This window comes from Tinamus guttatus, unplaced genomic scaffold (assembly GCF_059628265.1).
Source record: "Tinamus guttatus ecotype Peru unplaced genomic scaffold, ASM5962826v1 Tinamus_guttatus_pri_ptg000150l, whole genome shotgun sequence".
In the NCBI taxonomy this organism is placed as follows: Eukaryota; Metazoa; Chordata; class Aves; order Tinamiformes; family Tinamidae; genus Tinamus; species Tinamus guttatus.
In genome coordinates, this window is record NW_028288684.1 from 11,595,887 (window position 1) to 11,608,119 (window position 12,233).

The window sequence follows — 12,233 nt, forward strand, 5'->3', positions numbered from 1 at the left end:
TACTTTTACTTGGTTAATTAGTGTTTTAAACAGTCTGGTTAGGTACAACAGGGTCTGCCTTTCTCTGGCACGGGATTTTATTGTTGTTGAAATGGAACTGAACAAGAACCAATCTTGAACAATAAAGTAGAGATTGCAGATCAAAGAAGTGACTCCTGTGTGTTCCACCCTAGTGACTGGAGACCTCTTTCTTTCTACCAGTCTTTTTATCAAGGCATAAGTTGCCTGACTCAGAGGCTGTGTTCTAGAACTAAGGATTTCCTAGCAAGTCAATAGACATCTCATGTCTATTGCTTTTCATCTATTTGCATCTCATGTCAGATTGCCTTTTCTGTGCTGTTCAGGGCAGTAACCTTACAAGGACTTCTGGTAATCTATCAATTACACTTTTACGTTAAGAAGCTTTAGCACATTTTTATTCCTAACATAATTTATCCTTCCTGTGCAAAGGAAGGGCTCAAAGTTCTTTTCACTTCTTAGAAAACATTATTGCTCACTTTTAGTGAAAAAGATTGCTGGAAGCTTATAATTCCATAACAACTACTCTGTTTTTACCCATTTTGTGATCCCATTCTCAGTTTAAATTTTATATTTTCTAGGTATTTCTATTTCACTGAAAATTACATCAACCTAACGGTCAACATTCAGGATGTTGCTTAGAAAAAATACCCAGGAATTAGAAAAAAAAAGACCTCAATTTTACATAGTTTATAGCATTAGTCAAAGATGAGCTTCTTTGAGACATCTTGTCAAAGCATTTGGAGTTTACTTGAAGATGCCTTCCCCAACAGCTGTGTTTTCTGGAAAAGCTGTGCAGAGGAAGGCAAGTGCAGAAACCCCACAGTTGGATGTATTTTTAGACTCTTGTTAAGACCTCCCCTCCTACATTAGGCCCACTATACATGTAATAACATTATGCCTTACATAAACTGCTTACAATTGAAGAAAAGTGACCCCAGATACATCATATTCGTGCACATAAGACCAAGGCAGTGCTGGAGGAAGGGCACCCAGGGAGACATGGAGTGGCTGAGAGAAGGCCCTGACTAGCTGGTTACTCCCTACTAGACCTGCACAAAACACCTTTCCTGCCTTGCTCAGGGCACTGCATTGCATTAATAGCACAGATATTGGCAATTTGTCCTGCCTTTCTTTCTTTCAGACCATTATTAATTTTTTTATATTATTATTGCTTAACTTTGGAATGCAAGCTTGAATGAGTGTGTAATGAGAACAGAGCTGCTTCATTGTGTAGTTTCCTGACAATCTACCCTGGAAACCAGACCCTACCAAACTGCAGCATGTGGAATATCTATAGGTTGCTTAATTAAAACAGGAAATATGCAGACAGATTAAACTGAAATAGTAAACCTGAAATCTGTATGAAATATTTTTCCAGCCCAAGAAAATAACACCAATATCAGGACTGTTTTATTTCTCCCCCTTGCAATTCCTTGGAGCAAATATCTGAGAGTTCTACAAACAACAAAAAGAAAGAGGTATAATAAAGACATCAATTTAGGTTTAAAGCATCTTCTACACCTAAGTGGAAGACACAAGATGACACTAGGTAATTTTCAGGCCTATTACGTTATTGCAAATGACAGAGGTACATTTAGTCAGTTCTATAGAAGCAGACAAGCAATATTAAGAGAAGAGGAATCAAGTGCTTAGAGAGTAGTTGTTTCTTGACAGGCCTTTGAGGTGAATCACAAAAAATAGCTGCATAACGAACCTCTGGAATACGTCCCACAACTGCAGTCAAGACATAGATTTTTCCCATAGCATTCAAACTGTGGCACCTTCTTGGAATCCTTTTCTTTTGAAACAAGATGACAGTCCTACAAATCTGAGGCTTGGAAGCATTGTGAGGAACGGGATAGTTTACACAGTGCATAGCGGTTTTCTTGCTGCATTTCCCCACACCAACACATCAAAATCTTATCAGACAGAAGAATAACATGAGATTTAGGTTTTTTTTCCTAAGTCTCTTCTGCAGCAGTATCACCAACATAGCTGTAAAGGGCTAAAAAACAAAAAAAAAAGAAAAAAAAAAAGAAAAAAAAATCCAACCAAAAGTAATGAGGGATGAGACTGATTTGCATCAACAGACAGTACAGGTTCCCCCCCCCTTTTTTTTTAAACTAATGGATTTTCCTGAGGTAAGAAATTACTGCAATTCATCTTAAATGACACTTGACAAGGTTCAAAGTATCTATTATAATCTCATTTAATAAACTGTTCAGCCCACTTAAATATGCCTTCTGTCTGCTTTGCCCACTGCAGACATGCATTTTAGCAATTTGTTAACCTCCTTTCTAATTGTGTGGACATAGGCAGCACTCTGCTATGACCCTGCAGAACCACAACATAAGAAATTTTGTTCTGCTCCTCAAAACGTGGGCTCATTTCTGGAAAGGGTCATGGAAAGGTCAAAGGGATGTAGCTGTTTGTGCTCTCCTTTAGATTTACCGGAAAAATTACTTGGTTGGTCTGAATTAGCCATTACTTCAGTATGAATTTTATTACAGGTCAAAGGCACACTTGTGAAAGTAAAGCCAAATCTTCTACTAAAATAAAAAATATCAGATAAGATCAGATGAAGAATTTCTTCTTCAGAGAAAACATAAATAAGTAAGTGCCTCATTAAACATGTTCTCAGAGGAAACAAGCTGGATTGGAAGAGCTCTAAACTTTGGCGGTATTTGTTCAGTGGAGGGCTCAATACAGACTTTGCAGATCTACAGATTCATTTTTCCTAAAGGGAATGGGATTTGATCGAAAGATGAGAATGCTGGTAACTGTAAGAGTGCTTCTAGATGGCAATGTCACCCAAACTGGTACCAATGTATGTGGTTTATTTTCCTGTTCAGGTTAGAGTTCAACACTTGCTGGTTTTAAGTAAGAAAGAAGAAACCTTCTATTGCAATCACAAAGCTACTTTGCTAGATGTGCTTAGAGGCAAGTTTATGTGGGCCATGAATACTTTGAAAAACTTTAATTGGAGCTGTTCTCCAGTCTTAATATTTGTAATTTCAGCTTACATTATTGTACTTACCTCTGTGATCTGTAGGCAGGTCTAAATCCATTTTTTTTTTTTAGGAGTTTGTGCCCTATATGGCTGTGACTGGTTGTATCCAGTGGCACTAAGTCCCAGAATCTATTTATGCCCCAAGTGACCAAAGTTCAAATGGTTGTCTTCCTTCTGTACTCCCCAGGAAAACACTAGAAAACTTTCCCAAGTTCTTTCCACTCTACTCTGTTTTTATTACTCGACTTATACTCTGAGAAGACTATTCTAGGTACTGCATCAGGAGCCAAACAGGCCCAGGACTTCTCCAAAATGCACTGATTTCTTAGATGGAATAAGGAGGGTTCACATGGAAACGTGTGTGCTCAAATTACAACAAAAGTCAGAGCGTGGGGCACTAGCTTCATCACGGCAATCAGCAGGTTTTCCTCTGTTCGGAGGAGCTGCATGCCTGTGAATTACAGATGTTCTTTGTGTCACTGTATGAACAGACAGGAAGTGAAGAGCTGACAAAAGTCCGTCACTTTGTGATGGACCATAGCAAGCCCTAGGAGTCACTGTTACAGAGTAGCGACATACATAAAATCTTTCATTAATCAAATAATAAATCTGAAGCAGAAATGGATAAGGTTTTTCTTTCACCATTTCACTGTTGGATCTTCTCACCTAGATATGTGTTATTCTGGAGGACCTTCTGTTGTATTGGTATTCACATCAGCCAAGGTTTTTCCTAATTAGCGGGAAAGGCCAAGAATTGAGCAGGAAGATCAAAGAAAGTCTCCAATAACTAGTACTTTTGCAGAAGACTGTGTAGACACAGTGTCTTTTATGTTTAATGTCATATAAAGGAATGTGCTGTGTACAGTAACTCTCTTAATTGAATGAGTAACATTAAAATGAAATAATCATACAAAAATAATATAAAAACCTCCTGAGATATTCGTGACGAGCATATCATCATTTTTATCTCAGTATATTTCAGACTGCTTTGGGGGAGCATTCTTCCAAGTGAGATGATGAGTTGTGAATTTTCCTAGACTATCTAATTGTACATTCACAATCTCATAAAACAGAACTACTGGAAGAAGGCCTGTATCTCTTAAGATTGGGCATCTTACCTATCAGGATATGTGACATGGTTGCCAGTTCATGCACACAGTGATATGTACTGCAATTGCGCTCTGCTGAGTTAGCACAGCAATGGCTCTCTGGGGCTTAAAAATATAGTTATGGAACAAGGTAAGTGACTGAATGCATTGTAAAAATATTATCTCTTGGATCTGCAAAACCTTGTCCTTTGAGGCCAAGTGGAAAGGGTTAAATATACTTGCAAATACACTTAGTGTGAGGCTTCTCTTAGCTCCATACAAAGTGGCAGATGGTCCATTTGGATGTATAAAGGCAAATGTTGGCACTATTAAGGCTTTGGAACCCACTGGAAAGTCTGCATTCCCAACAGGGCTTAAACAAACATAACACTGAGCGAGCCATGATTGTATGCTCAGATATTCATTATGTGCATAGAAAATAGTGCTCTTAAGGACTACTAAGGACTATTCAGAATCCCACTATGGAGGAATTTCTTTCAAAGAGAATACTAAAGCAAGCAAATTTCAAATATGTGAGTGCATAAAGTAGCAATGAACTTTACAAAGCTAATGAACCTCTCCCTCACTTCTACATCTTCCTGAGTTTTCTGCCTTTTCTCTATACTCTTGATACTGAGGAAAGAGTTTATGTTGAAATATTTGCAATTCACTTAGGGATTTGCCTCATCTTTCCAGTTTCTTCCTTTCTATATTGAGTTCTCCTTCTGCTTGTGGACTTCTCTGGCATGCACAGACTGTCAAAACTATTATAAAGTAGAAAATGTTCCAGCATCGTACCCACTGAGACATGGATTTGAGCTTATTTCTCATCCCATACTTGTTATCCTGGTCAGAGTCCTACTATATGTAGTCCTGCCTAATGAACAGGAAAGCAGCACAAGATAAGAACTCCAGAGAAGACCTGAACAAAGGTTCTTGGTGCTGAAGGAGATGATGCTGAGTTCAGGAGAGGTACCTATAAGATAGTAGATTTTGACTTCTCTGCAAATTAAATCGTGGAACTCAGGAAACAAAAATTTTCAAGAATTTAGGTGATTTATTTGGACAAGGCAAGGAGGTGATGTTGAGATGCTGGGCTGAGCAGACTGGAGGTGAGGCACATAGTGGGGGCCAGAGGCTGGGTGGTGGTTATGGACCTGCTTGTGGTTGTATCCTGGCCAGCCTTCCACATCCTAAACATAACAATAGAGAGAGGGTGAAGAGATATCCTTCTCCTTGCTTGAAAACAAGAGGTTTACCCCTAATAAAATCCATGTTTTCTGCCAGGGTAGGTAAGACATCTTCTCTTCCTCCTTCTCTGCCCAGCCCTTACACTATTGCTTCCTGCCTTAGCTAGAGTTATGCGCATCATCTGTGTTCATTACCAAGACTCTGTTAGGTTACAAATTTGTTATAAAGTCTAACCAAAATGAACACAAAGACCCAGCAGAGGACAATGCCCCTGTAATTTTATGTGTGCCAGTGGAGCCCTCAGCCACAAGAGGTGAGTGATCAGCCCACAGCACTAGGTGAAACCAACCGGGGAGCCAACAGGTCAACCTCTTCCTCAGAGCAGGGGGCTGAAGGCTCACAGGGGTGCAGGACTCACCATGGGCTTCAGGAGGAAGAGCTCATGGCAGAATATTTTAAGAGGATGGTGGGAATGATCCCACAATCATGGAAATGTGGGATCATTCTCACAAGGACTGAACATAGGATGTTTAGTGTATAGAGCAAAGGCAGAGAAAGGAAGGGATCAAGGTGGACTGAGGAGGAACAAGTGTCAGAAAACAAAGGGAAAAGGGGACAAAGGGGGCTGGTTGTGAGTAAACAGCTGACTGGTCTTGCAGGTCAGACAGGTCTTGTCTGTTCAGCCCCTGCACTTGACCACCTCAGCCTGTGCTATTATGCTTAGTAAATATTCTCGGTTAATAACCATAACTGTTTACTACTATTAATAATAGTAACAACATTCTCTCTAGCTATCTTCTGAGTGGGTGCAATGTGGTTGGAGCCTGTGTGTGGGAGCATTAGCAGATTTCATGCCAGACTTGTCAGTGAGCAGAAGAAGAGAAACAAGTGCCAGTGACTGCAGTAAATGAACCTCAGGTGCCAGAGATGACCATGACTCTCCGCTGCTCAAGGATCCAGAAGCCAGCACATGCGGACACTGGGGTCTGAGGCCAGCTACTGAATAGGTTGGGTGGCTGAGGCCAGCTACTGGGAGGCCAATTCTGTAAAAGTGAGGATATATTTCACTAGCGCACATCAATCCTGATCATCTGGAGAGGAACAGGATCAGGCCATCCGTGCTGCTCATGTGTGTGGGTACAGCTACATAGGTGCTGCTAAAGGCACTGCTATCTGTGTTTGTCTATGGCTGACTGCAGGGATTTTGTTTGTGTGTGTGCACATGCTTATGCACCACTGGAATGTGGTGAGCCTCAGTATTGAAAGAACTGGGACCAAGAATCACAATCATCAGGCTGGGGTAGGAGGAAACCCATTGGGTCCAGGAGCCGCCCTACACAGCTACCCCCAGCAGAATTTGATTGAAAAAATGCACACCGCCCCTTGCATAAGGACAAACTCAAGCTTTAATGGTGGATCACCTTGTGAATACTGAGGTAGAGGGTTTGGACTTAGCTACAGCAGTATAATTTCACACTGTTGAGAGCTGTGTCATCCCCCTTTCCCTTGGGTTTAGCTACCTTTGTCTGGAGCCCACAGACGGCTGCAGATTTGCAGCTTTCGCTCCATGGGCCATATTGACCCCCTGAAAGTCCATGGCCTTCCAGCTGTGTTCCATCAGAGCAGAGGAATATCACATTGTTGGCCGCCGTGTCATCAAGCAGATACTGCTGTGATTCCACACGCAGTGAGAAGGAAATTATCTTGTTACTGGTGCAGAACTGGGCCTTTGTCCAGGTTCCCCACCTGCCAGAGAGAAGAAACAACTTCCCAATCTGTATTCAGCCTCTGCTCACCTGAAAACAACCCTGCACCTTCGTGAAACCTTGATGGTCCTCAGGCAGGATGTTTACAGAACAGTTAATTTCGCGGAGGATTTCTTTCACTCTACTTCCCTTGAGTGTTTTTGTCTTTCCCCCTCGGTACCCAGCTATCAACAGGCCTGGGCTGCCCTATTGCTACAGGACTCCTTGGGGAGTTTAGCTGCTTCTTTTGTCATCCCTATTATTATAAGACATCAATGTCTTTCTCCAAAGCATTTGAGGAAAAGGAAAAAGAAAATACTCAGGATTAGATATCTGCAGTTCCCTTTCCTGACTTCAGGATCTTTTCAAAATCTATTCCCTTCTCTGGGAAAAGATATTACGCTAAGATATTCACACTTTGTGGCTAAAGGGTACACGTGGGGCAGGAGAACCACCTTCACAAGAGTTTGGGGATAGTTACAGAAAAACAATGGACTGCTTTTCATTTTTTACCCAAAGCTGCTGTTGTGAAGGAAGAATGACAAAGGAAAGGCTACTCACCGCCCCACTGAGGACTCAATGGTTGTGCCGTCTGTGCAGAGCAGGCGGATGCCATTCAGAGCTGTGTCATCACCAAAGAGCCAGAATCCCTGCTTGGACTCCACCTTAGAAGAGTGGGCAAACATGGGAGCGTCACTGTCATCAGTGAATGACCAACTTGCTGTGCCATTAGAAAGGATAGAAAAAATGAGCCTTGGTAGAGGTGTTAGGAGACTCTGAGAGAGGCAACCAGACACATCTTAGTGCTGCTAAGCAAAGAGTTTCTAAGGCAGCTCCACAGCCTTTTCTAGTGAGCCATTTTTGCTGCTGCCTACCTCTGTTCTTATCCGAATGGCAGAGCAGAGCTTCTGGACACAGAGGAACATTTGGTGTCTGCTGCCCTTCTGACATGCCCACAGTCTGGTTGTGTGCACTGAACCCGAGCGCTAGAATCTTGAGAGGTGGAAATTGATCCAGGCCTTTGGGAATGAATGAGCTGTAAAGAACAGATCCCTGGCCTGTGCATATCCCATGGACTCCCCTGGTGAGAAATCACTCATTGGAAGGGAGTTTGAAGAGCTAATGTGCAGTAGAGATTTCTTGCTGATAAGCCTGTATGAACAGTAAAGTTACAATGCAAACACTGCTGCAGTGGGACTAAGTGTTGCTGACAGCCCTACTGAGACCTGAATGAGAGAAACTAATTTCATAATGAGGTTTTTTCTTTCCCGCCCTTGTAAAAGGAGTGAAACCTTACCTTCAGTTCAAATCCCTTAGCGTAACCTTTGGGGCAAAAATGTGGCTTCCCCCAAGTGCCCCAGAGTCCTCCATTGGGCACAGTGAGGATGGACTCAAATTGTCGAGCCTCTGTGCCTCGAAGGCAGCAGGAGCCCAGCAGGAAGAGGAAGGCATTGATGAGAGGATGCATAGTGTGGATCTGCTCTGTGTCTTGCTGGACAGAGGTGATGCATAGAGCAGCTGGGACGGAGGCAATATATGAGGCAGGGAGGTGGGTGGGAGTCCTTGGGAGAAGCGTCAACAAACCCTGAGGGCACCGCTGGTTGTTGCTATGTGCTGCTCCGGTTAACTGCCTGTCACTCAGGACTGGGGCCACCCTTGCCAAACAGAAGGGGTATCACCGGTGACCGGATGAAGCTTGCAGGGGCAATGGAAAAAAAATAGTTCTTGTGAGGGAAGTGAGGCAGAGCTGAGATACAGACCCTGAGCGGGTGCTGTGGCTTTGAGGACAGTCCTGAAAATGTGGTGAGGAGGGTGTGAGGGGTGCGGGACTGGCCAGGAAGGAAATCTCTAATAGGGCCAAGGTGAAATGGAGGTGGATGGGTCTTAGTGAGCTTTGCTCTGAGAAAGTTCCCACTTGCTTTCTATCTCTCTCTGTCCTGCTGGGGTTAAGCAAAGAGCCTCTGCTGGAAACCACTGCATTTTGCTTTGAGAGATGCATAAATGTAGGTGACTAAGCAAAGATGGAAACATATTCTCACAGGGCAAGTGCCCAGCCTCCAGCCGTTTCAGTGGCCTTTCACTGAACTTGCTACCATTCACTGATGTCACCTTGTATCGAGGAGCCCAAAACCATACGCAATAGTCCATACATAGTCTAACAAGTGAAAAGTAAAAGGGAACACTCACTTCCTTTGATCTCTGATTCTCCTCCTTCTCATACAGCTGCTGGCCTTTGCTGTCAGGACATGCTGCTGGCTCATGTCCAGCACGCTGCACATCAGGATGACCCAAGGCCTTTTCCTCAGAGCTGCTCCCCAGGCAGTGCTGTTGCAGGGCTGCTTCTTCCCCAAGGACAAGGCTTGTTTTATCTCCTTTTTGGATTCCACAAGGCTCCTGCTGACTGATTCATTGAGCGGGTCCAGGTGCCTCTGGATGGCTCCCCTGTCCTTGTGTGTATCAAAAGGTATCCCCAGTTTGACATAATTCTGAGAACCGAGAGCGCACTCCACTGCCTCCTCCATATCACTGATAAAGATACAGGAGATTGCTCAGAACAGACCCTGAGGAACTCTGTGTATCTGCTCTCCAGATAAAGGACTCATCAGGACTCTGAGCCCCCACAATTCTAAGAGTATATTTGGATGCTCAAGGCCACCTGATAAGGGCTATTGTGAAGAAAAAGCTCAAAAATGTCTAAGCTATGGCCTGACCCTCCTTCCTTTGGGAGCCTTTTCTAAGCTAAGACTTTCACTTCTTTACTTTCTTCCTCTCTTGTACTCCTGCCTCCTATTTCTCTTTCAGTTTGGCATTTCCATAAAGGGCTTTTTAAAGAAGAAACACACAGTTCTCCTTATGCAGATACAGCTTCCAGCTGCTCTGGTTTATATTTCGGAGCTGCCAACATATAGATCAGGTGAGAGTTTTCAGGATTGGTTTTCTGAGAGGAGGACCTCGGTGAGGGAGGAATTGAAATGGCCAAAGCTGAAATGAGAGAAATGCTCTACAGTTTTCATCGTAACCCTAGAACTGAATCTTGCGCCTTTCAAGTCCATCTTATTGACAGAGACAGTTTTCTTTGTCTTCATCTCTATCAACTTCCCTTCTGTCAGTGCCTGTGCCAGCCCTGCCACCTCAGGTAGGAACCATGTGGTCATGTTGAAGAGAAGACCCTGGTCAGTAGCTTTGCTGATTTATTATTACTCCCTTTCATCTGCCTCCTTCCCAGGTATAAGGTAGTGACTCTGGGTCAGTGATTCTGTGATATTCCAACAGGAAGAAGTGAACAATTGATACTAATCACACTAGTAACTAACCTTGGCTATTGAAGGAAGCTTTTTTTTTTTAACTTCAGGGAGCTAGAAAACAAACAATGCACTAACCCCAGTTTTATGCTTCCCTTCGTTGCTTCTCATTAATTTTTAACCCTTGCAGAGTGGTGACCCTCCTCCTTAAGTCAAATCTGCTTTATACTGGAAACTCTCTCTGTCATGGGCTGGAGTGGAGGCTGACAGAGGGAAATGTTGATAAGAAGTGGGGTCACTGAAAGCATTTTGTGATCTCTGTGACCTGAGACCCTGAGGAAGACAGGAGGTCACTGTAGCTCCTCTTTGGCAACAGGAGAGAAAGCCCCAGTTATACCCTCCTAGGGGCATCAGTAGACGATAAGAACTGTTTAGTAATGGGACTTTGTGAGAGCAAAGCTACCCTCCTGCTCATGGTATATTATTGCTATGGATATTCCCTGGGGAAAGGAGACAGCGGGTTCAGGTGACGGGACAAGATGGCCCCTCAATGGAGTGGAAATCTCAGGGCTATTTCAGACACAATATCTGCAGATTTGCCTCCTCCTTCCCTGATGTCTTCAATGTCCTTCTCAATTTATTGCCTGCTCCAAGGAGAGCTGGTACTCCACTGTTGGACTGGGTTTCAGAAGCAGGAGTCCTGCCTTGCCTTCCTAACCTGCATGCAGCTGGTTTTATCACGGAGTCACTTTGCTGAGGGATTCACTTTTGGAAACTGCTTGTTTGGCAAACTTCATCTAGGGAAGTATCAGAGGCTGAGGCATGTGCCCTTTACATGGAAGTGAAGGCAGGGGAGAAGCCGCTCATTTCAAATCCAGACTAGGTGCGGGAGGACAGTTTCATGTAGTTGTTTGGATAATTCTGCTCATATAGGGATCTTTCCCGGGTATCCAGGGATGCCCTCCCTGCTTATGAATATTTTCTCAGCATGGCAGACTCTTTCTCTTCACCACCTGCTTCCTTTCCTTTTCTTTTCTGACAATCCTCATTGCCCTAGTGAGGTAGGAAAAATACTAAGTTACAAACCAATGATAAGGGGATTATTCATTATTTTAACTTGGAAAGCTAGTCTGAAGTTTCCAATGAGGAGTCTGGCAGCCTCCTACTCTCTCCCTCGTACATTCCTTCATAATGTCAATGTTGTTCAAATGTCTTTGAAGCACATAGCTCTCCTGGTGCCACCATGCTCAAAAACCATTAGAAGAGGATCAAAACCTACTTCCTAAGTTAATAATTGTATTCTTTGAGGGTTGGGAAAAAGGCATTGGCTAGCATTACTGGTACATCTAGATTAGATTCACAGGCTCATTCCCAGCTGCATGAGAGATGCTCCCTTCCTGCCTGAAACATAACAGTGATGAGGTGCAATTTCTACAGCTGTCTCCGTGAGAAAGGTGGTGTTTCCCTGTGAGATCACTCCCAAATAAAAAAAGGTCATTAAACTGAGACAGAGACTATGGCCTCTCGCTGCTTTCATTGTGGAGCAGCTAATATTGAGAATTAGTGTTCTCTGAGATAAAAGCAGCTTTCTTCTTAACGGTCTTTCTTTCTCATTTCTGCAACATCTTGCAGAAAGTTGCAAAGAGCAAGGGGAAGGACAGACCAGCACCTTTCACAGTCCACCTTTGGTGGGCTCGTTTTCATCTGATCAAAGGCTAGAACTGCTGGCTGCAGCTGGGAGGGGAGTGAGGGGCCGATGCTGCTCCCAGGCCCTGTGGAGAAACCTTGGCTGGATTTCCCAGGGACAGCACTTCAAGGAGAGGGGCAAGAGCCAGGGGGCATCAAAATGGACCGAGAACTAAGGACTTCTGCTTGTGCGTGAAACCTCCTGCTTAGAAATCCCCCACATGTAGTGGCACTAACTAGCGGAGTTTTG

General features: G+C 43.6%; 1 protein-coding gene across 1 annotated transcript; it reads right to left on the reverse strand.

The window, feature by feature from the left end:
• Positions 1 to 6,761: 6,761 nt before the first annotated feature.
• On the reverse strand, positions 6,762 to 8,523 carry LOC104577139 (vitelline membrane outer layer protein 1). Its single transcript, XM_010224588.2, has 3 exons — positions 8,353 to 8,523; positions 7,617 to 7,720; positions 6,762 to 7,056 (listed from the first exon to the last, which is right to left on the reverse strand). The coding sequence occupies exons 1-3, from the start codon at positions 8,521 to 8,523 to the stop codon at positions 6,762 to 6,764; spliced, it is 570 nt and encodes a 189-aa protein (XP_010222890.2).
• Between the last annotated feature and the right edge of the window lie 3,710 nt (positions 8,524 to 12,233).

Coding starts and splice junctions, on each gene's coding strand:
- LOC104577139 (XM_010224588.2), bottom strand. CDS start 8,523: ATGCATCCTCTCATCAATGCCTTCCTCTTCCTGCTGGGCTCCTGCTGC. Junction 7,721..8,352: donor CTAAGGGATTTGAACTGAAG/GTAAGGTTTCAC, acceptor CACTCTTCTAAG/GTGGAGTCCAAGCAGGGATT. Junction 7,057..7,616: donor ATTGAGTCCTCAGTGGGGCG/GTGAGTAGCCTT, acceptor TCTCTCTGGCAG/GTGGGGAACCTGGACAAAGG.